The 27433-nt window shown below is 50.1% G+C and overlaps 1 protein-coding gene across 3 annotated transcripts in view; it reads left to right on the forward strand.

Moving 5' to 3' along the window:
- Positions 1-26963, forward strand: part of NCK1 (NCK adaptor protein 1) — a 137936-nt gene extending 110973 nt beyond the window's left edge. For all 3 annotated transcript variants that reach the window (XM_029067718.1, XM_029067724.2, XM_029067733.2), the window contains 2 exons: positions 18644-19356; positions 24738-26963. In XM_029067718.1, coding sequence (XP_028923551.1) covers positions 18644-19356; positions 24738-24932 — 908 coding nt within the window. In that variant the 3' untranslated portion in view covers positions 24933-26963. The remainder of the gene's footprint in view (positions 1-18643; positions 19357-24737) is intronic.
- Positions 26964-27433: the final 470 nt, after the last annotated feature.

The raw sequence follows: 27433 nt of genomic DNA on the forward strand, positions 1-27433 counted from the left end.
TCAAGCAGCAGATACGTGGCGGAGGTAGGATTCGAACCCAGCCCGCCGACCCCCCCCACCCCAGACGTGTGCTCTTTCCACTAGGCCGTGCTGTTTTTCTACCTACCTGATGATGATGATGGTATTTGTTAAGTGCTTACTATGCGTCAAGCACTGTTCTAAATACCGGAGTAGGTACGCAGTAATCAGTTGGGACGTAATCCCCGTCCCACACGACGGGGCTCACACTCTTAATCCCCATTTTACAGCCGAGGTAACTGAGGCCCAGAGAAATGAAGTGACTTGCCCAGGGTCACGCGGCAGACAAGTGGCGGAACTAGGATTAGGAATGTGCCCTTATACGCTAGGCTACGCTGCTTCTCATGTCCTCCCTCTGACCCGGAGCTCCCTCCCCTTTCCTAACAAATAGTCCATCACTCTCCCCACCTTGAAATCACTCCTAAAATCACACCTCCTCCGAGAGGTCTACCCTGATTCAAGTCTTTCTCTCCTCTATCCATCCGCTCCCCTGCGTCGACCGTGCCTGGTCCCCGCCTGTCCCGCCGTCGACTCCCGGCCCACGTCCTACCTCTGGCCTAGAACGCCCTTCCTCCTCAGATCCGCAGTCGCACTTCCCCTCCTCAGAGCCCTACTGAAGTGTCACCTCCTCTAAGAGGCCTTCCCAGACCAAGCCCCCCTTTTCCTCATCTCCCCTTCCCCTCCGCGTCGCCCCACTCGCTCCCTTTGCTCTACCCCCCCCTCCCCGCATCACAAATACACGTCATTAATAAAATAAATAGAATAATTCATACGTGCAAACATTCACAAGCGCCGTGGGGCGGAGCGATCCGCACAACCACATGGTAGCACGTTCAGAGTCATATCTTTCTGGCTTAGGATCGCTTCTCATTCGTCTTTTTTGCCCCAGTGTCTTTTCTCTTTTTTCCAGGCTAAATTCCCTTAGGGCCATGTTCACAGTTAATATGAGAGCCTTTTTAAAATCACACGATGCGAAGTTACCGGCGACATTCGCTCTTCGCTCGGTTCCGTGGTAACGCGTCTCAGCGGGCGTTTTGGATCCAACGGGACTAAGGAACGTTCTGATAACGGGAGCATAATTGAGCTTATTAAAGAAGAGGCTTGGCGGATTTGCCAGTCGTGTGAGATTTGGGAAGTACTATGGCGTGGGTTTCCCTTCGTGGTGCTATTTTACAACAACATCCCGGAGTTATAGGAGACCGGATGTATCGTGGTCCGGGTTGGGGAAGCCCGGACGTATTGTCCATCTGAGAGCCGGTGTGACGTCGTCGCCGCTTCCCTTCTGCCCAGGGGAGGGAGAAAGTGTCTTCCCATTGGAATCTGATGGGGTTGGGTTGGAACCGAATCAACCCGGAGCTTCCAATAAGAATGAAAATCCTAACTGTGGTATTTGTTAAGCACTTGCTATGTACCAAGCACTGAACTGAGCACTGGGGTAGGTGCAAGATGATCGGGTCAGACACAGTCCCTGTCACCCTATGAAGAAGAGAGAACAGTTATTTAACCCCCCATTTTGCAGATGAGGACATTGAGGCACATGCCATTTAAGCGACTTGCCCGAGGTTTCACAGCAGGCGAGTGGCGGAATGAGGATAAGAACACAGGTCCCCTGACTCTGAAGTCCGACCTCTTTCCTTTTCTTTTTAATTTAATGGCATTTGTTAAGCACTTACTATGTGCGAAGGACTCGGCAAAGCTCTGGGACTGATCAAGTTGGCCGTGGTCCACGTTCCATGTCTCACAGTCTTAATCCCCTCTTTACGGGTGAGGTAACTAACTGAGGCACAGAGAAGTTAAGTGATTTGCCCAAGGTCAGTCTAACAAACAGCGGGATCTGGGTGCTTTCTATATGTGGAACACTCTCCTAAGCGCTTGGGAGAGTACGATGCACACAGCAGACAAGTGGTGGAGCCGGGATTAGAACCCAGGTCCTCTGACTCCCAGGCCCGTGCTCTGTCCACTATTCAATAGTATTTATTGAGCGCTTACTCTGTGCAGAGCACTGTACTAAGCGCTTGGAATGTTCAAATCCCTAGGCCACGCTCCTTCGTTCTTGTCTCAAGAAGCCCCGGGAAGGCCCGGAAAGACAGATTCCCCTGGGAAACTCAACTGAAGGATGTTTCCGGAGATGGTTTAATTTTGACTCGAAGCCAAGAAGTTCAGGCATTTCCACACCGAGCCCAGAATTAAGATGGGAAAGTACCACGTCTGTGGCTCGTTGGCTTCTCTTTTCTAATTTCCCGGAATACCGTTTTTTAACCCTGGTGTTTTTTTCCCCCCCAAATTTCCTGATAAACACTGACTCAACCGATAAAGGGTAGGGGGTGTGTGTGTGTCTGTGTAGGGCGAGGGGATGAAGGGGAGGGTTGTGGAAAAGAAAGGGGAAAAATATGCCGTGGCTCTTCACAAGAGAAGAAAGTAATGTTGACTGGAGAGAGATGTTTTGGCTGCTTAGATTGGGGAATCGTAAATATTGAAGTTTTTTCAACTGAGCCATGATAATTGAGGATGGAAAACAGGTTTGCTTGATGGAGTCACCCCATTTTTCTCTCTCAACTTAAAGCTGGCCGGAATAATATGTATTTACCATTTCAGATAAGAATGAGAATATTGATGATGATAATTGCGGTGTTTGTTAAGTGCTCGTTGGGTTAGATACAAGATCATCAGGTCCCACATAGCGCTCACATTGTAAGAAGGAGGGAGAACACATCTTGAATCTCCATTTTACAGATGATAATAATAATAATAATGTTGGTATTTGTTAAGCGCTTACTATGTGCCGAGCACTGTTCTAAGCGCTGGGGTAGACACAGGGGAATCAGGTTGTCCCACGTGGGGCTCACAGTCTTAATCCCCATTTTACAGATGAGGTAACTGAGGCACCGAGAAGTTAAGTGACTTGCCCAAAGTCACACAGCTGACAAGTGGTAGAGCCAGGGTTCGAACCCATGACCTCTGACTCCAAAGCCCGTGCTCTTTCCAGTGAGCCACGCTGCTTCTCAGATGAGGAACCTGAGGCGCAGAGAGGCAGAGTGACTTGCCCAAGGTCACACAGCAGGCCAGTGGCCGAGGCGGGATTACAACTCCGGTCTCCTGACTCCCAGACCCGTGCTCTTTTCTCTGGGCCACCCTGCTTCTCTATCAGACGTGTCGATCGTGCCGCAAGAGAGATCGATCTACCGAGGTTGCTCTAGTATTGGGAAATATCGAAAGTGCGGAGTGCTAGAGCTATCGGGTTGGTTTTTACGTAGTTTTGCTGAAGCAAATCAGAGTGTATTCCCAGTTCATGGCGGCTTGCTTAGTGTCGGTAATTTAGGCGATGACCCACGTCCAAGTTCCTGAAGATAACGTTGGTATTTGTTTAGCGCCTACTATGTTCAGAACACTGTTCTAAGCGCTGGGGTAGATACGGGGTCATCAGGTTGTCCCACGTGAGGCTCACAGTTAATCCCCATTAACTGTGTCCTGACGTTGTGAATCTGATCCCTCGATTCAAAATTGTGACATCGCTGACCTTGTGGCAATGTGTTTTAGCTATTCTCTGCTCAATTCAGTGAGTTTAATCTCCATTTCCCTGAAGATTTTAAAAGTCAAGGCTCTGGCCGAAGCTGTAAGTCAGCCACCGCATCTGGAAAACACGCTTCAGGAAAAAACGATCAAAACACCCTCCCTCGATTCTCTGAGAGAACATCGATTCCCGTAAAACTCAACCAGAAAGTCCTTCGTATTTTATGATCTCTTAGTATCGGGAAAATGAAAACACTGTTGAAAACCTTTCAGAGCTAGGCTGGAATTCTCCCCCATTTTATCTTTCTCCTGGGAAAAATAGTTCAAAATGATCAACTTTTGGCTATTTCTCAATTGAAAGAGAAATTACTAAAAAGCCCCCCCTGTATCCTCTCAGGCAGTGTTCCTTCGCCGGGGTCCGAGGAAGCGAGAATTTTCGGGGTCAGCAGAGGGTCCTGTTGGTATTTGCGTCAGAGCTAGATTGTCGGTGGAGAGTTGGAAGATAGGAAGGATAGCTTCTACCGAGAATAGTGTTTCTAGTGAAGTCATGGACAGGGACGTGAAGAGGCGTTTATCAATCAGTGCTATTTCTTAATAATAATAAGGTTGGTATTTGTTAAGCGCTTACTATGTGCGGAGCACTGTTCTAAGCGCTGGGGTAGATATAGGGTCATCAGGTTGTCCCACGAGAGGCTCACAGTTAATCCCCATTTTACAGATGAGGGAACTGAGGCACAGAGAAGTGAAGCGACTCGCCCACAGTCACAGAGCTGACAAGTGGCAGAGCCGGGATTCGAACCCATGAACTCTGACTCCCAAGCCCGGGCTCTTTCCCCTGAGCCATGCTGCTTCTCTATTTCTTGAGCACTTACTGCGTGGCAGGACACTGTTACTCTCTTGGGAGAGTACGATACAGTAGAGTTAGTAGACGAGATATCGGCCCCCATCCCCTCCATTCATTCATCCAATAATATTTATTGAGCGCTTACTGTGTGCGGGGCTCTATACTAAGCGATTGGAATGTACAGTTCGGCAACAGATAGAGACAATCCCTGCCCAGTGACGGGCTCACAGTCTAATCGGGGGAGACGGACGGACAAAAGCAAGGCAACTTAATCACGATCAATAGGGTCAAGGGGATGTAGACTGTAAGCGCGTGCATTCATTCATTCGATCGTATTTATTGAGCGCTTACTTTACTAAGCGCTTGGAATGTACAGTTCGGCAACGGATAGAGACAATCCCTGCCCAGCCGCGGTCTCACAGTCTAAACGGGGGAGACAGACAACAGAATAAAACAAGTAGGCCATCAAAATTGATAAATAGAATCATAGGTATATACACACACACACACACACACACACACACACACACACACACACACACATATACACACACACACACACATATGCGTTGTGGATAGGGAACGTGTCTACCAATTCTGTTACATTGTCCTCTCCCAAGTACTTAGTACAGTGTTCTGCAGTCGGTAAGCGCTCAAAAAATACGATCGATTGATTTATAGCAGGGGAGATAGGCAAAAAATAAATTACCGATAGGGGAAGCAGCAGAATGTAAGGAGATGTACACCTGATTCCCCTGGATCTCCCCCAGCGCTTAGAACAGTGCTCTGCACATCGTAAGCGCTTAACAAATACCAACATTATTGTAAGTGCTGGGCGGTGAGGTGTCAAATAATAATTACGGTATTAAATGCTCACTCATTCATTCAGTGGTATTTATTGAGCGCTTACTGTGGGCAGAGCACTGTACTAAGCGCTTGGAAAGTACAGTTGGGCAACAGATAGGGACCATCCCTGCCCAGCGACGGGCTCACGGTCTAGAAGCGGGGAGGCAGACGACAAAAGAAAAGAAAACAAGTAGGCAGGCATCACTGCCACCACCCCCACCGAACCTCGCGCCACGCGGACCCCGCAAGCGTCCGAATTGTCCGTTCCAAGCGCTTAGTACAGTGCTGTGCACGTAGTAAGCGCTCAGTAAATACTACTGTCGAAATGCGCACTATGTGTCGGGCAGCGTCCCGAGCTCTGGATAATAACAGCCTTGGTAGTGGTTAAGGACTCTCTATGTGCCATTCACCGTACTAATAACTGAGGTGGGTACAGACAAATGGGTCCCCGTCCCACGGGGGGGGGGGGTCTGCAGTCCCCATTTCACAGATGAGGTAACCGAGGCCCGGAGAAGTGAAGCCCAAGGTCACAAGTGGCGGAGCCGGGACATCTTAGGACTTGTGGGCCCGGGCTCCCCGTGCGAGGGCGTAGGTGTACAGACCGAGGTCGTCGGCGCCCACCGAGGGGGGAAGAGGGAGTGGGAAAAGGAGAGGTCCGTCAAGGGAAGCTTCTCGAAGGCAGAGGTGTGACGGTAGTCGAATTTCGGTGGGGACCGCGGGAGTCTGTCGGATCTGTGGGGGGGGGGAGGGAGTTCCAGGCGGGAAGGGGGCAGGCGGCAAGAGAGACCAGATGGAGGCACGGTAAGAAGGAACAGAGTAGGCAGGCCGAGTGGAGACCTCCAGCCCTTGTCAGTCAGTCAGTCAGTGGGATGACATTTGCAGGGCGCTGTACTAAACGCCTGGGCAGGTAGAGTGCAACGGAGTCAGCAGTCACGTTCCCATAATGAATTTCCAAGCAGGACTGCACAGAAACCTTCCAAAGCAGTTGTTTTTCCGACAGTATACTCAGGGGCCTCTAGGCAGCGTGGGTAAGCGCTTAACAAATACCAACATTATTATTATTATCATCATCATCGTCATCGCCGTCTATATTTCCATGCTTTCCTGTGGTGAGCTCAGTCTAAACGTTCAGTAATGTATGTAGGGAAGCAGCGTGGCCTAGAGGAAAGAATACAGACCAGGGAGTCAGAGGACCTGGGTTCTAATCCCACTTCCCCCATTTGCCTGCTGCGTGACCAAGGGCAACTCACTTAACTTCTCTGTGCCTCAGTTACCTCATCTGTAAAATGGGGATTGAGGTTGTGTGGACGTGGCGGTGCCCATCCCGGTTAGTTTAGCGCTACCCCAGCACTTAGTACGGCGCCGGGCGTGCAGTAAGCTCTTAATTAATTGATGATGGTATCTGTTAAGCGCTTACTGTGTGCCAAGCGCCGTTCTAAGCGCTGGGGGAGATGCAAGGTGATCAGGTCGTCCCACGTGGGGCTCACGGTCTTAATTCCGATTTTACGGATGAGGTAACTGAGGCACAGAGAAGTAAAACGACTTGCCCGAAGTCACTCAGCTGACAAGCGGCGGAGCCGGGCTTAAAACCCACGACCTGACTCCCAAGCCCGGGCTCTCTTCACCAAGCCACACTGCTTTGTAAAAAATGATGGTATTTGTTAAGCACTTACTATGTGCCAAGGACTGTCCTAAGCGCTGGGGGGGATACAAGGTGATTAGGTTGTCCTGCGTGGGACTCACAGTCTTCATCCCCGTTTTACAGATGATGTGACTGAGGCACAGAGAAGTTAAGTGACTCTCCCGAAGTCACACAGGTGATAAGGGGCGGAGCCGGGATTAGAACCCACAACCTCTGTCTCCCAGCCCGGGCTCTTCCCGCTAAGCCCCTATTTCTTAAGAAATATTTAAGACATTTCATAAGAAGTATAGCGCACTGGGGGCATGGAACACGTCTACCAACTCTGTTAATATTAAGTTATGTTCTCCCCCGTGTTTAGTCCAGTGCTCTGCACACAGTGAGCACCCAGTAAAAGCGGATGATCGATCGATCGATCGATCGATCGATTGATTTAAAAAAGTGCCGGTAAGGCAATACAAAGTCGTTTTGACGGCGTAAGGAACCCAAAGTGAATTCCTCCAAACGATAAACTGTCTAGTTTCTACTAAGGGGAGCCCGGATCTCCAGTCAGATCAGGTGTTCTCGTCCGTCCGTCTCCCCCGATCAGACCGTGAGCCCGTCAGACGGCAGGGACCGTCTCTATCTGTTGCCGACTTGTTCGTTCCAAGCGCTTAGTACAGTGCTCCGCACATAGTAAGCGCTCAGTAAATACTGTTGAATGAATGAATAGGGTAGCATGTCCGTTGACCACGACGGGAGCCGTACTGAGGCGGTATATTTTTTTTTCCCTCTAACCGGGTTGATTGATCTTGGCTTATTAGGACGCGGTCCCCGGGCAACCCGCAAAGGGCTTTCGGGCGGCTCACCGATGCGAGCTCGCTTCGGACTGTCGCGGCTCTCTCTTCGGTGTTTTCGTTTTGACATTAGAGTCAAGATTGCCGGTTCCGGCTTACGGCTTGCCCCGCCGGCGGATTAGTCTTTGCCATTGCGAAGCAGCAGCGTGGCTCAGTGGAAGGAGCCCGGCCTTCGGAGTCAGAGGTCACGGGTTCGACTCCCGGCTCTGCCACTCGTCAGCTGTGCGTCTGTGGGCAAGTCACTTCACTTCTCTGTGCCTCAGTGACCTCATCTGTCAAATGGGGAATAACTGTGAGCCTCACGTGGGACGACCTGATGACCCTGTATCTACCCCAGCGCTTAGAACAGTGCTCGACACGTAGTAAGCGCTTATCAAATACAACATCATTATTATTATTATTATTCATTCAATAGGATTTGTTGAGCGCTTCCTATGTGCGGGGCACTGTACTAAGCGCTTGGAATGGACAGTTGGGCAACAGATAGAGACCATCCCTGCCCAACGACAGGCTCGTGGCTAGAGCGCAGGCCTGAGAGTCAGAAGGTCGTGGGTCCCCCACTTGTCTGCTGTGTGACCTTGGTCAAGTCACTTCGCTTCTCAGTTCCCTCCTCTGTAAAATGGGGTTTGAGACTGTGCCCAACCCGATTTGCCTGTATCCACCCCAGCGCTTGGTGCAGAGCCCGGCACCTAGTAAGCATTTAACGAATGCCATAGTTATTATTACTTTGCGATCCCCTTTCCTGATGGGTCTGACCCACTGGCCTGGCGAATTGGATAGAGCACGGGCCCGAGAGTCAGAAGGTCATGAGTTCTAGTCCCGGAGGCGCCATTTGACTGCTCTGTGACCTTGGGCGAGTCACTCCACTTCTCCGGGCCTCAACGGTAAAATGAGGATTGAGACTGTGAACCCCTCCTGGGACAGGGACTGTGTTCAACCCTGTTTGCTTGTAGCCACCGCAGCGCTTAGTATAGTGCCTGGCGCATAATAAGCGCTTAACCAATACCACAGCTATTGTTATTATTATCATTAAGAGGTCAGTCCCACCGAAGAAAATGGGCAAAACTAATCGAGAAGGTGAGCGGTCAAGGCTGACAAACTCCAGAACTGTATGTGGGAAACGAGGGGGAGAGGCAAGAAGCGGCAAGCGGAAGGACGAGGAGAATTCGAAATGTTCACGACCGAGAGAACAGAACAGGCTACCCAGTCTTGGAAGGTTCGTTCGTTCATTCAGTTGTATTTATTGAGAGCTTACAGTCGGCAGAGCACTGTGCCGAGTGCTTGGGCAAGCTCACTATAGGCAGGGAATGTGTATGTCGTTGCATTGGACTCTCCCAAGTGGTTAGTACAGTGCCCCCCACCCAGTAAGTGCTCACTAAATACGATTAAATGAATAAAAATAGCAATAAACAGATACATTCTCTGCCCACAACGAGCTTAAAGTCTAAAAGGGGAGAGCTTTCAGCCTAGAGGTTAAAAAACATGACTTGGCGTCTCATCCCTAAGCCATTCTGTTTTGGGGGGTGTCACAGCGAGTGTTTTAACTTCTTCAGACGGGTGTGTGAGAGCGGTTTTATGGGATTTTTTTTTTTTTTCCTTGCGTCAAGCCTAGAGCATTTAGCATCCAGTAAAAATAGTTGTAGGGTTTACCAAATACCTCTGACTCATATTTCTATTCAGAGAAAACGAGGTGATACGTAAGTTATTGGATTCGGAGGAAATGAACAAGGATAACACGGCAGCAGACCGAAGTAGGAATCCCCTGAAATGCCAAGATGGTGTGCGGCTCGGAATGCTAGTTATGGTCCCCAAATTTAGGTTATCAACATCCATCGATGAGAGTGGCTCAGTGGAAAGAGCCCGGGCTTGGGAGTCAGGGGTCACGGGTTCGAATCCCGGCTCTGCCACTTGTCAGCTGTGTGACTGTGGGCGAGTCACTTCACTTCCCTGTGCCTCAGTGACCTCATCGGTCAAATGGGGATTAACTGTGAGCCTCACGTGGGTCGACCTGATGACCCTGGATCTCCCCCAGCGCTTAGAACAGTGCTCTGCACATAGTAAGCGCTTAACAAATCCCGGCATTAATTAAATAGTACTTATTGAGTGTTTACTGTTTGCGGAACACCGTACTAAGCACTTGGGAGAGTGCAGTACAGTAGCGTTGGTAGACGTGATCTCTGCCCACAGGGAAGCTTACGGTCTAGAGCGGGAGACAGACAGTGAAATAAAACCCAGAGAGGGGAAATGGCATGGTACGAGGATATATATATATATATATATACATATATATGAAGGGAGAGCGAATAGGGAAGGTGAGGGCTTAGTCAGGGAAGCCCTCTAGGAGGAGATGTGATTTTTACGAGGGCTTTAAAGGTGATGAGAGCAGTTGGATGGGAAGCGGCGGCGAGTTCCGGGCGGAGGGAGGATATGGGCAAGCGGTCAATGGCCGGAGAGATGAGTTCAAGGTTCGGTGAGGAAGTGTGCGGGCTGGGTTGTAGTAGGAGATAAGCCAGGTACGGTAGGACCGGGAGAGCGGATTGAGTCCGTGAAAGACCGATGGTGAGGAGTTTCCGTTTGAGGAGGAAGAGATAGATAGGACAGCTTGACCGATTCACACGCAGCGAAGATTAAATATAAGAAGAGGGATCTTCCTGTGTTCAGGAAGAGAAGAGAGGAGAAGAGAGGATGTGTAGATGTTAGTCGGTCATTCTTTCATTCAGTTGTATTCATTGAGCGCTTACTACATGCAGAGCACTGTATTGAGCACTTGAAACGTACGATTCGGCAACAGATAGCGACAGTCCCTGCCGAACGATCCCCGACCACAGTCTAAAAAGGGGAGACAGACAGCAAAGCCAAACAAGTCGTCGGGCATCAATACCAGCAAAATAGATAAATGGAATCATAGGTATAACCACAGTCAAGATATATACATAGTCCAGATCTGCTTCCTTTTTCTGCACAGGCCCTAGTAAGCTTCGGTAGGTATTCCCCATTTTGCAAATGAGGAAACTGAGACACAGAGAAGTTAAATGACTTACCCATGGTCACACGGCAGGTCCGGGGCAGAACCTGGCTTAGAGCCCAGGTCCTCTGATTCCCAGGCCCGTGTTCTTGCCACTAGGTCACACTTCATCCTAATGGCCTTTTTTAAAATAGCATTTGTTAAGTGCTTACTACGTGTCGGGCACTGTTCTGAGCCCCGTGGTGGATAATAATGTTGGTATTTGTTAAGCGCTTACTATGTGCCGAGCACTGTTCTAAGCGCTGGGGTGGACACAGGGGAATCAGGTTGTCCCACCTGGGGCTCACAGTCTTCATCCCCATTTTCCAGATGAGGGAACTGAGGCACCGAGAAGTGAAGTGACTTGCCCACAGTCACACAGCTGGCAAGTGGCCGAGCCGGGATTCGAACCCATGACCCCTGACTCCGAAGCCCGGGCTCTTTCCACTGAGCCACGCTGCTCAGGTTGGACTCAGTTGGTGTCCCACATGGGGCTCACGGTATTAATCCCCATTTTACGGATGAGGGAACCCAGACACGGAGAAGGGAAGTAGCTTGCCCACGGTCCCACAGAGCAGACAAGTGGAGGGGCTGGGATTAGAACCCAGGTCCTTCGGACTCCCGGCCCCTTGGGCTATCCATTAGGCCACGCTGCCTCTCCCGCTGCCTTTGGGTGATATTATTAGCCAACCGTCCCCTTTGCCTCATGGGTTATGTCGTTTTTCCTGTCCTTCCTGTGGTCGGCTTTCACTCAGGCCAGCTGAAAGGTCTTTAAAACACACCTCTTTGGCTGTGACCTCACTGCGTAAGAATTAGAGCCCCCATTTGAATCTGCTAAAGTCCCAGAAAAGTTACATGTTCAAGTAAAAAGTTCATGTCAACTTTTAGGCACTTAGGCCTCAACTGCTACCTTGGGAAAACGCATTAAGTAGGAACCAGAGATGGGTTTTAAGTCCCGGGGAAACCCTTTTCTCTCCCAGAAATAAAAAGTCCTCAGCCTTGCTACAACTGTATCGAGAATTGACTGTTCTATAGTCTCCCAACTTGTGAAGACCACATTTGAAGTACACGGCCATCCGGGTGGGAGTTTGAAAAACGTAAGCCCCTCGTGGGGCAGGGATCGTGTCCACCGACTCCATCGTGGTGGACCGTCCTCAGCACTTGGTTCAGTGCTCTGCACGGAGAAAGCGCTCCGAAAATACCACCGAATGACTGAGAATCGACAACAACAGGATACCCTAACAGCTGCTGAATGGGGAGTTAAAGTTGGGACCCTGAGCACAGCGGAAGCAGTTGAAGGACACGGTAAAACGAAGTCTCGGTCAGTGCTGCGTCGCAGTTGAAAACTGGAAGTCCATCGGAGCAGAGGGAAAAGGCTCTTAGACGCGTCATTAAAATAGAAAAATAAGGAGGTGAAAACCAAAACAGCCCCAGGCTCTGCAAAAGTCAACTATAATAATAATAATAATAATGTTGGTATTTGTTAAGCGCTTACTATGTGCCGAGCACTGTTCTAAGCGCTGGGGTAGACATAGGGGAATCAGGTTGTCCCACGTGGGGCTCACAGTCTTAATCCCCATTTTACAGATGAGGGAACTGAGGCACAGAGAAGTTAAGTGACTTGCCCACAGTCACACAGCCGACAAGTGGCAGAGCTGGGATTCGAACTCATGAGCCCTGACTCCAAAGCCCGTGCTCTTTCCACTGAGCCACGCTGCTTCTCGACAGTTGAACTATGACAGTACAACTAGGGTTAGGCTTTGCCTCTATAATAATGTTGGTATTTGTTCAGCGCTTACTACGTGCCGAGCACTGTTCTAAGTGCCGGGGGAGATACCAGGGTCATCAGGTTGTCCTATGTGAGGCTCACAGTTAATCCCCATTTTCCAGATGAGTGAACTGAGGCACAGAGAAGTGAAGTGACTCGTCCACAGTCACACAGCTGACAAGTGGCAGAGCCGGGAGTCGAACCCATGACCTCTGACTCCGAAGCCCAGGCCCTCTCCACCGAGCCACGCTCAGCGTGCGCATAAGACACACCACACCACTGCAGTCTTTATTAGATCAATGGGGCGTGGGCTCGCGATCGTATTTAATGGACAATTACTCTGTGCAGAGCACTGTACTAAGCGCTTGGGAGAGCATACCGTTAATAGTGTCGGTAGAAATGTTCCCCGTCCACAGCGAACCTAGAGTCTGGAGGTGATGGGGCTCACGTGAGCCTTTTCATCTAACTCAGATTTCACTTCCAGTGATAACCTCAAGTAAGAGGGGCAACTACACACACACACACAAATATATATATATATATATATATATATATATATATATATATATATATATATATATATATATAATATATGTGCAAATAGGCATACTTTTCCGTCCGATTCTCAAAGGAAGAAAGTAGAGGAAGATTTGCATTACTATATAATTACAGTGTAATTATAGTTATGAATATTCACAGTTGTTTAAAGGGTGTGGAACTTAAGATTTCATCATTGCTCTGAGAAGCGGCCTGGCTCAGTGGAAAGAGCCCAGGCTTAGGAGTCAGAGGCCATGGGTTCTAATCCCGGCTCCGCCACCTGTCAGCCGGGTGACATTGGGCAAGTCACTTGACTTCTCGGTGCCTCAGTTACCTCCTCTGTAAAATGGGGATTAAGACGGTGAGCCTCAAATGGGGCATCCCGATTACCCCGTATCTACCCAAGCGCGCAGTGCTCGGCACACAGTAAGCGCTGAACAGATACCAACGTTATTATTCTTTGAACAAAATAAGTTGGTCATGAAGTAAAATCATAACGAAAATGAGGGCGTGTACTCATATTTTCACTAAGGTCTCGTGAAATTCTAAGAATTTTTCAAGATTTCTTCCCCGTGAACCTCCGAAATTCTATCCTCATTTGTCATTCGCTCATTCAGTTGTATTTATCGAGCACAGACCGTGTGTAAAGCACTGTACCAAGCGCATGGGAGAGTACAACAACAAACAAGACACATTCCCTGCCCACAACGAGCATGTACAGTAAAACTAACGTTATCCGTCTGTTTCCAGAACATGTCAAGATACTGCTGAGCTTTTCTCACACTCTGGAGGTCAGAGCACTTCATTCATTCATTCAACTGTATTTATTGAGCGCTTACTGTGGGCAAAGCAGTGTATTAAGCACTTTGGAAAGTTCAGCAAAGGCACATTCCCTGCCCACAACGACTTCTTCCCATCAATTAATGAGTCGCTATATCAGCATTGATGAAGTGGCATGGCCTAGTGAAAAGAGCACAGGTCTGGGAGTCAGAGGACCTGGGTTCTAATCCCGGCTCCGCCGCCTGCCAGCTGTGTGACCGTGGGCAAGTCACTTCACTTCTCTGTGCCTCAGTTACCTCATGTGTAAAATGGGGATTAAAAACCGTGAGCCCCGTGTGGGACGACCTGATCGCCTTGTATCCCCCCAGCGCTTAGAACAGTGCTTTACACATAGTAAGCGCTTAACAAATGCCACCATTATTATAAATTGGGGGTTAAGACCATGACCCCAGTGTGGGATAAAGGACTCTGGCCAACCCGATTGTTTGGTGTCCGCACCAGCGCCTAGTACGGGGTCTGGCCCATAGTAAGTGCTTAATAAATAACGTAAAAAATGGTGTGTATCGGGCACTTGGTGACTTTCGTTTTAGTAGGCGTTCGGGAGCTGGTATCTTCCATCTTTCTAAGGCGTAGTGAAGATTTACTAGTGAAAATTGGGTCAGCAGAGTTCATTTGAATTACTTCTCCTTCTCCAGCCTCCAAGGATTAAGAGAAGTCAGTTTTCCCTTTCCACCGTGACGGCTTCTTTTCTCGAGATCGTATCTTCGGGCTCTTCCCCTTCTCTGCTTCTGGGGGCAGGAAGAAGTAGTCATGATCGTTGTGCTGACAATCTGTTACATCCTCAAGTATCTCTTTCTTTTATTCACTGCCCTAGTCCTAGCGGCCGCTTTCCCCAAGTGACTTTGCCGGGTAAGTATTTACATAGCTTTCCAATTCTGGATTTGAAGCGAATTTATTTTACCCTCATCCCAGGCATTGGTTTTTCAACAGAGTCCAAGCTTCTTGTTGGGGAAGCGTTGCAAAAAACGAAGTCAAATATTAGAACGGATTATAGGATCAAAGTAGAGAAGCAGCGGGGTCAGGTGGATGCTGCGCCGGCCTGGGAGTCGGAAGGATCTGGGTTCTAATCCTGACCTCGGGCAAGAGTCTTCCCTTCTCTGGTCCTCAGTTACCTCGTCGGAAAAATGGGGATTAAAACTGCGAGCCTCACGTGGGACAGGGACTGTGCCCAGCCTGGTTAGCCTGTGTCTCCCCAGCGTTCAGTACAGTGCCCGGCACATAGTCAGCGCGTAACACATGCCATTTTTAAAAGGAAAGATGTACCGAAGAACTTTCCGTAGGAATGATTTCTGAATAGGTGTCAGGAAGACAAGCAGGAATACGGGGCTTAAAAAGATTAGGAGCCACTTTGTGGTTTGTGATTTTATTTCTGTTTCTGTCCGAGGTCATGGGTTCGAATTCCGCCTCCGACACTTGTCAGCTGTGTGGCTTTGGGCAAGTCACTTCACTTCTCTGTGCCTCAGTTCCCTCATCTGTAAAATGGGGGTTAAGACTGTGAGCCTCATGTGGGACAACCTGATATCCTGTATCTACCCCAGCGCTTAGAACAGTGCTCTGCACATAGGAAGCGCTTAACAAATACCATCATTATTATCATTATTATTATTGTTATTATTATAGGGGAAAAGATCAGTAAAAAAGGACAGCGGTTCTGAAAACTAGGAAAGGAGGAGTTTTCGTAAATTCATCACTGACTGTGAATTTTCTCTGGACGTGAGGTTCTTACCCCTCTTCCGCTTTTTTGACGTCCGCGTTTTGACCATCGCTTTTCAAAGAAGAAAGGTAGTACCTTGTATTCAGGACCTCGGAATTCCTAAGGCAGAGTTAGAAGACAAACTCCTTCGACAACCGGGCGATTTATACTGCTCCGGGCCTAATTAGGGTTGCGCCTATCTGTTTTCCCTATTGGCAACTTTCCCAAGAGTTTCTGATTTAAAGTGTTTCACTTTCTAGAGCCCTCTCTGTAGAGCCGTTACTTTACGTAGTGCTTACGGTCCTCTAGACGGTGAGCTCACTGTGGGCAGAGATCGTGTCTGTTATATTGTCACATCGTACTCTCCCAAGTGCTTAGGAATAATAATAATAATAATGGTGGCATCTGTTACGCGCTTACAATGTGCCAAGCACTGTTCTGAGCGCTGGGGGATACAAGGTGATCAGGTTGTCCCACGTGGGGCCCACCGGTTTCCTCCCCATTTTACAGATGAAGGAACTGAGGCACAGAGAAGTGAAGTGACTTGGCCAAAGTCACACAGCTGGCCAGCGGCAGATGATAATAGTAATAGCCGTGGTATCTGTTAAGTGTTTGCTATGTGCCAGGCACCGTATTAAACACTGAGGTAGGTGCAGGACGGTCAGGTTTGACGCTGTGAGGTGTCCGTCCCCTTGATTCCCTTTATCGTGATTACGTTGTCTTGTTTTTGTCCGTCCGTCTCCCCCGATTAGACTGCGGGCCCGTCGACGGGCAGGGGATAGTCTCTGTCTGGTGCCGAATTGTACATTCCAAGCGTTTAGTACAGTGCCCTGCACGGAGTGAGCGCTCAATCAACACGATTGAATGAATGAACCGTCCCTGTCCCACACAGGATTCCCACTCTCAATCCCCGTTTGACAGATGAGGTAACCGAAGCCCAGAGAAGTGAAGTGACTTGGCCGAGGTCACGCAGCAGACAAGCGGTAGAGCCGGGATTAAAACCCAGGTCCTTCTGACTCCCAGGCCCGTGCTCTATCCACTAGGCCACGCCGCTTCTCTTCAGTGCTCGGTACCTAGTAGACACTCAATAAATACAGTTGATTGGTCGGTTAATAACGTCGGTACTTGTTAAGCGCTTACTATGTGCCGAGCACCGTTCTGAGCGCTGGGGGAGATACAGGGTGATCAGGTTGTCCCACGTGAGGCTCACGGTCAATCCCCATTTTCCAGGTGAGGTAACCGGGGCCCAGAGAAGTGAAGTGACTCGCCCACGGTCACGCAGCTGACAAGTGGCAGAGCCGGGATTCGAAGCCATGACCTCTGACTCCCCAGCCCGGGCTCTTTCCACTGAGCCACGCTGCTTCTCTCATAATAATGATGGCATTTGTTAAGCGCTCACCATGTGCAAAGCACTGTTCTAAGTGCTCGGGAGATAGAAGGTGATCAGGTTGTCCCCTGTGGGGCTCGCGGTCTTCAGCCCCGTTTTCCAGATGAGGTCACTGAGGCTCAGAGGAGTGAAGTGACTTGCCCAGAGTCACACAGCTGACAAGCGGTGGAGCCGGGATTAGAACCCGTGACCATTATAGTGACAGCCTCAAGTACACTTAGTCGTCAGTACGGTCCGGAGGTTGCCCGTGTGCAAAATGTCCCCTTCGAGGAATCCTGCGTTGTGTGACCTCACCCGCCCGCACACAACCGTTACTTCCGACACCGGGCCCAGGCTGTCGTCCGACGGGCTTGCGTCGCCGGCAGGATGTTCCATAATTCCCGAACGGAGTCCTAGCCAAAGTGTGTAGCGAAAACCGTGCGGCTAAGTGGATGGAGCACGAGGCTGGGAGTCAGAAGGACCTGGGCTCTAGCCCCGGCTCCGCCGCTTGTCCGCTGGGTGACTTGGGCACCTCACCTGACTTCTCTGGGCCCCAGTTACCTCATCCGTTAAATGGGGATGAAGACTGTGAGCCCCGTGTGGGACTCTGGGGCAAAAACTCCTCACTCTTGGCTTCAGAGCTTTCCATCACCTTGCCTCCTCCGACCGCACTTCCCTTCTCTCTCGCGTGGCTCAGTGGAAGGAGCCCGGGCTTCGGAGTCGGTGGTCATGGGTTCGACTCCCGGCTCTGCCGCTGGTCAGCTGTGTGACCGTGGGCGAGTCACTTCACTTCTCTGGGCCTCCGTTCCCTCCTCTGTCAAATGGGGATTAACTGTGAGCCTCACGTGGGACAACGGGATGACCCTGTATCTACCCCAGCGCTTAGAACAGTGCTCCGCACACAGTAAGCGCTTAACAGATACCGACATTGTCATTACCGCCCAGCCCGTACACTCCGCTCCTCTGCCGTCCACCTCCTCACGATCCCCCGTCCACGCCCGTCCCGCCGCCGACCCCCGGCCCACATCCTCCCGCCGCCTTGGAACGCCCTCCCTCCTCACCTCCGTCACACTAACTCTCTCCCCCTCTTCGAGGCCCTACTGAGAGCTCACCTCCTCCGGGAGGCCTTCCCACACTGAGCTCCCCCCTCTTCCCTCCGCTCCTCCTCCCGCCCCCCGCTCTTCCCCCTTCCCCTCCCCTCAGCACTGTGCCCATTTGTATATGTCTTTCTTACCCTATTCATTTTGTTAATGAAGTGTCCATCCCCTGGATTCTATCTATGGTGCTTAAGTCGTTTTTGGCCATCTGCCTCCGCCGACTAGACCGTGAGCCCGGCAGTGGGCGGGGATGGTCTCCATCCGTTGCCGAATTGTACATTCCAAGCGCCTAGCGCACGTGGTAAGCGCTCGATACACGCGAGCGAATGAACGAATGACACCGTGTCCGAACGGCTCGGCTCGGATCTAGCCCCGCACTTAGGACGGTGCCTGGCACACAGTAAGCACTTAGTAAACACCGTTAAAATAAAAGAACCGAGTGGTCCGTAAGGCTCGTCCGTCTTCCTCGTGCGGAACCCGGGAGGCTCGAGAAAAACAGGGCGATCGGTCGGTCGAGCCGTCTTCTTTCGCTCTTTGCCGAGGAGAGCCGTTTCGCGCCGCCCGTGCGGTATTTTAGACGACCGAGCGATTTCTTCTCCGGTAACCGTCGCTCCTCTCTCTCCTCCCCTGTCCTTCGGCGAACAGGGATCGGCAAAGTGAAGAGGAAACCCAGCGTGCCGGACTCGGCCTGCCCGGCGGACGACGGCTTCGCCGACGCCGGCGAGCGCCTCTACGACCTCAACGTGCCCGCCTACGTGAAGTTCAGTTACATGGCGGAGAGGGAGGACGAGCTGTCCCTGACCAAGGGGACCAAAGTGATCGTCATGGAGAAGTGCAGCGACGGGTGGTGGCGGGGGAGCTACAACGGCCAGGTCGGGTGGTTCCCTTCGAACTACGTGACCGAGGAAGGCGACGGGCCCCCGGGCGACCACGTGGGCTCCCTGTCGGAGAAACTGGCCGCCGTGGTCAACCACCTGAACAGCGGGCAGGTGCTGCACGTCGTGCAGGCCCTCTATCCCTTCAGCTCCTCCAATGACGAAGAGCTGAACTTCGAGAAGGGGGAGGTGATGGACGTCATCGAGAAGCCCGAGAACGACCCCGAGTGGTGGAAGTGTAAGAAGGGGAACGGGCAGGTGGGCCTGGTCCCCAAGAACTACGTCACCGTCACGCAGAGCAGCCAGTTGGCCCCGGGCTCGGAGCCGTCGCCCCCGCAGTGCGACTACATCGGGCCCGCCGCCACGGGCAGGTTTGCCGGCAACCCGTGGTATTACGGGAAGGTCACCCGCCACCAGGCGGAGATGGCGTTGAACGAGAGGGGGCACGAAGGCGATTTCCTCATCCGGGACAGCGAATCGTCGGTAAGTCAGGACGCGCGGGGAAGCGGAGGGGGCCGCGTTTTCCCGACGGGGGGATCGCCGTGAGAGACGGCGCGGCCTGCTGTTGACGTCATTGGTGTTACTCTGTGGTGCTTGTTAAGCGCTCGCTGTGTGCCAAGCACCGTTCTGAGTAATGAGGATAATGTTGGTGTTTGTTAAGCGCTCACTCTGTGCAGAGCGCTGTTCGAAGCGCTGGGGGAGAGACAGGGTGATTCGGGTTGGCCCACGTGAGGCTCACGGTTAATCCCCGTTTTAGAGACGAGGTCACCGAGGCCCGGAGAAGTGAAGTGACCCGCCCACAGTCACTCGGCTGACAAGTGGCGGAGCGGGGATTCGGACTCGTGACCTCTGACTCCCGGGCCCGGGCCCTTTCCACTGAGCCACGCAAGCACTAGAAGCTCCCCCCTTCTAGACCGGGAGCCCGCTGTCGGGGAGGGAATCGTCTCTGTCCGTTGCCGAATTGTACTTTCCAAGCGCTTAGTACAGTGCTCCGCGCACAGCGAGCGCCCGGTAAATACGATTGAATGAATGGCGGATAGAGCACGGGCCCGGGAGTCAGGAGGAACTGGGTTCTAATCCCGGCTCTGTCGCTTGTCTGCTCCCTCCTCCGGCCCTTCGTTACTTCATCTGTAAAATGGGGATCAAGGCTGCGATTCCCGTGTGGAACAGGGACTGTGCCCGACCCGATCGGAGAAGCAGCGGGGCTCGGTGGCAAGAGCCCGGGCTTGGGAGTCAGAGGTCGTGGATTCGAATCCCCCGTTCCGCCACTCGTCTGCTGTGTGACTCTGACAGAGCCACTTCACTTCTCTGTGCCTCAGTGACCTCATCCGTAAAATGGGGATTAAGACCGTGAGCCTCCCGTGGGACAACCTGATCACCTCGTGCCGACTCCAGGGCTTCGGACAGTGCCTGGAACATAGTAAGCGCTTAACAAATAGCATTATCATTATAAGCGCTCAGTACGGTGCTCTGCACAGAGTAAGCGCTCAATAAATAGTATTAAATGAATGAAGGGATTAGTTTCTGTCTACCCCAGCGCTTCATACAGTGATTGTAGAGAAGCAGCGTGGCTCAGTGGAAAGAGCCCAGGCTCGGGAGTCAGAGGTCATGGGTTCTAATCCCGGCTCCGCCACTTGTCCGCTGTGTGACTTTGGGCCGGTCGCTTCACTTCTCTGGGCCTCGGTTATGTCATCTGTGAAATGGCGATTGAGACTGTGAGCCCCGCGTGGGACAGGGACTGTGTCCAACCCGATCTGCTTGTGTCCACCCCAGGGCTTAGTACAGTGCTCGGCACATAGTTAAGCGCTTAACACATACCGTAATTATTATTATTCATTATTACTGTCTCTATTTGTTGCCAAATTGGACTCCCCAAGCGCTTAGTACAGTGCTCCGCACACAGTAAACGCTCAGTAAATACGCTCGAAAGAGGGGTGCGTAGTAAGCGCTTAACAGATAGCACAGACACCACCGTCCGTTTGTTAGAATCCAGGGACGGGGTTTTGCCTAGACCGGATTGTTCTAAGCCGGAGTTACGGGGCGTTCCGAGGATAGCTGGTTGAAAAACAGAGAGGAAAATTCAGCGAGGCCGTTTTGCGGGGACTCTTTGGACATCGCTGAAAGTTTGGGGGGAATTACAAAGTGCAAATCGATAAAGCAGACGCGCTCTGCTCTAGGCTCCCGGGGAGAAGCCAAAGCCCAGTCAGCCAGTCAGTCCGCAGTATTTATCGTGCGCTTGATTTCATTCCTTCAGGAGTGATTATTGAGCGCTTACTACGGGCAGAGCACTGTACCGAGCGCTTGGAATGGACAAATCGGTAACAGATCGAGACGGTCCCTGCCCTCGGACGGGCCTGCGGTCTAATCGGGGGCTTAATGTGTGCTTAATGTGTACTGAGCGCTTGGGAGAGTACAATATAACACCGTAAGAGACACATTCCCCGCCCACAGTCAACTCACAGCGGAGAGGGAGAGACCCACGTCAGTATAAATTACAAATCTGTACAGTAAGTGCTGTGGGGCCGGGAGGGGGATGAATAAAGGGAGCCGGGCAGGGGGACGCGGAAGGGAGGGGGAGAAGTGGGAAGGAGGGCAGAAGTGGGAAGGAGGGCTCGGTCAGGGAAGACAGGTGTCTTCAATAAAGCTTTGAAGGGGGGAGAGTCACAGTCTGTCGGATACAGGGAGGGAGGGCCTTCCGAGACGGGGGGCAGGACGTGTTCGAGAGGTCAGCGGCGACCTAGGCGAGATCGAGCTACGTTGAGAAGCTTAATAAGAATGTTGGTATTCGTTAAGCGCTTACTATGTGCAGAGCGCTGGTCGAAGCGCTGGGGGAGATACAGGGTCATCAGGCTGTCCCACGTGAGGCTCACCGCCTTCATCCCCATTTTCCAGATGAGGTCACTGAGGCCCAGAGAAGTGAAGCGACTCGCCCACGGTCACACAGCCGACAAGGGGCAGAGCCGGGAGTCGAACCCATGACCTCCGACTCCGAAGCCCGGGCTCTTTCCGCTGAGCCACGCTGCTTCCCCGAAGAAGCTTAGCGATGCTCATGTGTCTGGTCAACCTAGCCGTAGATGATACTAGCCAAGAACCTTTTCACGGTATCCTTTGGTCGACGGCCTTTGCCAGGAAAATACCTCGGAATAGCGGTCACTAATAATAATAATAACAGTGGTATTTGTTAAGCGCTTACTATATGCAGGCCGCTGTTCTAAGCGCCGGGGGAGATACAGGGTCATCAGGTCGTCCCACGTGAGGCTCCCAGTCTTCATCCCCGTTTTACAGATGAGGTAACTGAGGCCCAGAGAAGCGAAGTGACAGTCACCCGGCTGACAGGTGGCAGAGCCGGGATTCGAACCGGTGACCTCCGACTCCCAAGCCCGGGCTCCTGCCACTGAGCCACGGTCGCGTGCTGACTCCCAGGCCTGGGCTTTATCCCGTAGACCTCGCTGCTTCTCTTTCTCTGTCCTTTTCCTTTCCCGTGGTTCCCAGTTGGTCTCCTTGTTGGAATTGGATGAATAATAATAATGTTGGTATTTGTTAAGCGCCTGCTATGTGCCGAGCACCGTTCTAAGCGCTGGGGCAGACACGGGGCAATCGGGTTGTCCCCCGTGGGGCTCCCGGTCTTCATCCCCATTTTCCAGAGGAGGTCACTGAGGCGCAGAGAAGTGAAGCGGCTCGCCCACGGTCACACAGCTGACCAGTGGCAGAGCCGGGAGTCGAACCCGTGACCTCTGACTCCAAAGCCCGGGCTCTCTCCACTGAGCCACGCTGCTTCTCGTGGCCATCGCCTCTCTGACTCCGCGGAACGAGACTTAGAGGAGTCCCGGGGCGGTCACCCGAAAGAGAAGGTTGCATAATTAAAGAATGCCTTCACCACGACAGCCTTGCCGTATTGACCGAGCGCTTACTGTGCGCAGAGCACTGTACTGAGTCGCTTGGGGGAGTACAGTACAGTACAACGATATGAGACACGTTCCCTGCCCGCAACGAGCTTACGGTCTATCGGGCTCAGAAACCATGAGGGAATTCAGTAGTCACGAAGCCAAGGAAGTACAGAATGTCATAAGCCCATTTATTGTTCCAAGCGACTTATGCTACTAATGAAAACAAACTAAAATAAAAATAGAATTGCCTCTTGAAACGAAACAAAGCACTTCAGGTTTGGGAATCCCTACAGATTTTGTAACAATGGGAAATACCCAAATGAGACCCTAATCACAGATGATAGTCGCCTCCCCTGTTCTCTCGTGACACTACCGCAGTTATGCCTACCTGTCGTGGCTCAGTGGAAAGAGCCCGGGCTTGGGGGTCGGAGGTCATGGGTTCGAATCCCGGCTCTGCCGCTGGTCAGCTGGGTGACTGTGGGCAAGTCACTTCACTTGTCTGTGCCTCGGTTCCCTCATCTGGAAAATGGGGATTAAGACTGTGAGCCTCACGTGGGGACAACCTGATTACCCCGTAAATCTACCCCGGCGCTTAGAACAGTGCTGTGCACATAGGAAGCGCTTAACAGATGCCAACGTTATTATCGTTTGAATTGATCACCGTTACTCCTCTAGAGATCGCCCTAGGAAAACCTCTCGGAAACTTCAGCTAGTAATAATAATAATAAGGGTGGTATTTGTTAAGCACTGTCCTAAGCACTGGGATAGAAGCTACAAGCTACTGGAGAAAGCGCATCCTTATTGGGGGTTGTCAATACCTCGAATTTATATTGCACTTGAAAAATGATCGGTTACCTGATTTTTATCCTCACAACCTCCTCGTGCGGTTGTGGACTTCCTGCGAGCAGTCTCACGTGCATCTTCGGTGCTCCAAAAGCCAGTGCTCAAAACAGTGCTTGGCATTTAGTCAGCACTTAACGTGTACCATTATTAATAATTATAATTATTATTAATGAGAATAATAACTGGAGGTCACCCTGTATTTCTGGAAGTTTGACTTTCCAAACAACGCCCCTGTTCTGATATTGGTAATTTAATGGAGGCCTTAATGAAAGTAAAATACTCCAGAGGGCGTTTTTCAGAACCTGCTCGAATATACTTTAGTAACGCATAACTCGAGAACGGCTCTGGGAAATGCGCTTCTGGAAATGCAGGCAGTTCTGTTAACTTGGTGATACTTTGAAAGATGAAATGCCAACAAAATAATGCAGAGGGTGTTTTATACCCGCATCTGCTCTGGGCAATGTCCTGGAAGCTAGAAGTGTACAAATTGACTTCTCTCTGCCTCTCGCCAGCTATTGTCTTTTTAATAGGGTGGTCCCTGGGGCTCTTCGGATCATTTGGAAACGTTCACATATTCTGGAAATATCAACATACAGCATGGCCTAGTGGGAAGAGCTGGGGCCTGGGAGTCGGAGGAACTGGGTTCCAATCCCGGTTCCGGCACCAGCCTGCTGTGTGACCGTGGGCAAGTCACTGTGCTTCAGTTCCCTCGTGTGCAAAAAGGGGATCCGATGCCCTTTCTCCTTCCTACTTAGACCGTGGGTTCCATGCGGGCCTCGATGAATCTTGTATCCACCCGGGTGCTTAGTACAGTGCTTGGCACATAGAAAGCACTTAACAGATACCTCAGTTACTATCATTATTTGACAGTCATCCATCAGAGACCTGGCTAGCCCACCCCTGGCACTCCCACTGGCCGGGGGGCTTGTGGTTTTGGCCCGTGGAAGCCCCACCCCCCAAAACCGTGACCATCCTCCGCCTCCTGCAAGGAGGTGCCTCACGTCGCGGTGGCTCTCTGAAGTTGTAAGATATCCCAGCGATCTTCCTTAAGAACACATTCCGAAGAAGTGCTAGTTTCATTTCATAAAAGCTGTTGGGAATGGATTTCAACTCACGCTTCGTATTTTCTTTCAGCCAAATGATTTCTCCGTGTCGCTGAAAGCACAGGGGAAAAACAAGCATTTTAAAGTGCAGCTAAAGGAGAGCATGTATTGCATCGGACAACGGAAATTCAGCACCATGGAAGAGCTAGTAGAACATTACAAAAAGGCCCCGATATTTACAAGCGAACAAGGCGAAAAATTGTATCTCGTCAAACATCTGTCCTGATGAACGGATGTTCTGAAGTGACTTCGGCACATTTTCCGTTGGAAATGCGATTGAAGACTGAGAAGACGTTTTCCGGTCATGCCAGACTGGAAATTGCCGTTTCTAACTCTATATGAAAGTTGACTACAGTACATATGTATTTTTTCGTATAATTTAGCCCACCTCCATGTATACACCTTTTTCTGTAAATAGCCTCTGTGTATAGCAGTGACTTGCAACCTCGCTCCTTCGGCCTGGTTAGTTCTGGATTCTTCTTTCTGTTTTCGCCTCCTGGAGTATCAGCGTTCTGTTTTCTGAAATCCTGGCTTGGTCCGGAAAGGAGACCATCGAGTCCGAGGCCTTCTTACTCGCCACGAGGTCTAGGCTGCGGGCGTTTCTTAGTCCCAACAGCCATCACGTTGGGCCGGTCTTTGGCCTTGGCATTTTTTAAGTCTTAAAATACGGTAGCCATGTGGAGGGCTAGGCTAAAGTAATTTTCCCAAGAAACGTTCAAGTTTTCTATTTGGGACTGAAGAGCAATAATGACTGGAAAGGCCATTAATGGTCCTCAGGTGCCCCTTTTCTCATGGGCCACTGTAAATACCAAATTTTGTGTATCAGCCATTACTGTATTTCTCAAACTTCCTTCACTTTACTGTCTTTAGGTGAGGCACAGCAGATGGTAGTACAGGTTAAAAAACACATTCTGGGCAATTTTAATTTACAGCTGTAGACAAAAAAAAAAAAAAAAAAAGCAAAAAAAAAACCCCACCCCAAATCCTAAACTAAACACTTCGAAGAATTGGCTCTTTCTGCTTATCCTCCATCTGCTACTTGCAAGGGAATGAAGCAATCTCTGTGAGATATATCTATAAGTTTTCCAACTGTAAATGGACTCTATAGCGTTATTTTTTCAGTCTCACTCTAGAATATGTTATATTTGTGCCAATAAGAAATGCGGTTTGGCCAGGTGTTAGAGAAAGAGGAGACGATATTGAGATATTTGACGGTTTCTTGGATAGAACTAACAGACGTTAGACGCTTTTTAAAAATATTCTACTCTCTGCTTTATAGCTACTTTGGGAAGCAATTACGAGTTTCGTCGACTTGGGTACAAAATTTCAGACTTCTTTCCCAAGAATGCCATACTTATTAAAAAAAAAATTGTGAATCAGCCCTGTTTATTTGGGAGAGGCAGAGCCGACCTGTGATTACACTTAATACTCTGAAATCTTTTTTTTTTCCTCCAGATGATCCGAAGTGCGTTTATTTCTTTTTTTTTTACCAAGTGCGGTGGTTTCTGGTGAATATAAAGTGTGATTTCTTCTCCTAACGTAAAATTCTAAAGACTTAAACTAAGCTATTGCAAGTATTTATAAATGTAATTTTATTTGCAAATGTGTATAAAAGCCACTTCTCTTAGTAAATGGTGGAAATCAGTATAAATATCAACAGCAATCAGCTTTTTGTGAAGGTTTTAGTTTGGTGGAGGATCTTTTTCATTATAAAACTAGACCTCTAAAGTGTTCCTTAAGTATGTGAATTGTTTATCTTGTTTCTCTTTGCATTTTAAACACAGACATTTAATGTACCAAAGTGCTATTGTTAAAATTGAAGCAGCAGTTCTCTCTGTATGTTTAATTCAGGCTGCTTTTTAAAATTCATTGTCGGTTTTTATTTTTTTTTCCTGAAGGATGAGTTTTGTTCCTTTAATCGTCAAAATAATTTATAGCCAGTCTTGCCACTGGGTGGCATTCCTGGCTTCAGAAAATGTGGGAAAATACCCTAAAGCAATAGATTTTTGCAAATTCAGTGAAGGCAGTGACATCTAGAGCTTCCTTTTCATTACACCTTTACCTCCTTAAGCTTTTATAGCATCCTAGCCCATAGTTAACGATCTAATTCCCTGCCATTTCGTTTATAAAGTCGGTTGTTTAGACAAGTTTAACTGAAATAAATGTGATGTAAGCTCACGGTTTATGCCATGTGTGTTTACCGTAGATATCGGTCATCCTGAAATACATAGTATAAAATACTCTTTATGAATTTGAATCTGTTGCAGAGTTATTTTTTTTTAACTTGCCAAGAGTTGTTATCAGGATAATGGAATCTCCCTTTGGGAATAATCACTGTGGTATTCGTTAAGCGCTTGCTTCCTCTGTCCCGGGCACTGTAATTAAGCCCTGGGGTGGATACACGCAAATTGGGTTGGACACAGTCCCCGTCCCACATGGGGCTCACAGTCTCCATTTGACAGATGAGGTAACTGAGGCCCAGAGAAGTGAAGTGCCTTGCCCAAGGTCACACAACAGATAAGCGGCGGAGCCGGGATTAGAACCCTCGACCTTCTGACTCCCAGGCCTGTGTCCACGAGGCCATGCTGAGCCTAGGTCCTGACACTCTGCCCCATTTGCTATTATACTGACATGTTATTTTGGTTTGGGTGACAACACTTCTCCCCTTCCCCCGTGGAACAACAGGAGTTCACAAATACGTTAAATTAGTAACAATAATAATCTTGG

Source organism: Ornithorhynchus anatinus, chromosome 1, assembly GCF_004115215.2.
Source record: "Ornithorhynchus anatinus isolate Pmale09 chromosome 1, mOrnAna1.pri.v4, whole genome shotgun sequence".
Classification (NCBI taxonomy): domain Eukaryota; kingdom Metazoa; phylum Chordata; class Mammalia; order Monotremata; family Ornithorhynchidae; genus Ornithorhynchus; species Ornithorhynchus anatinus.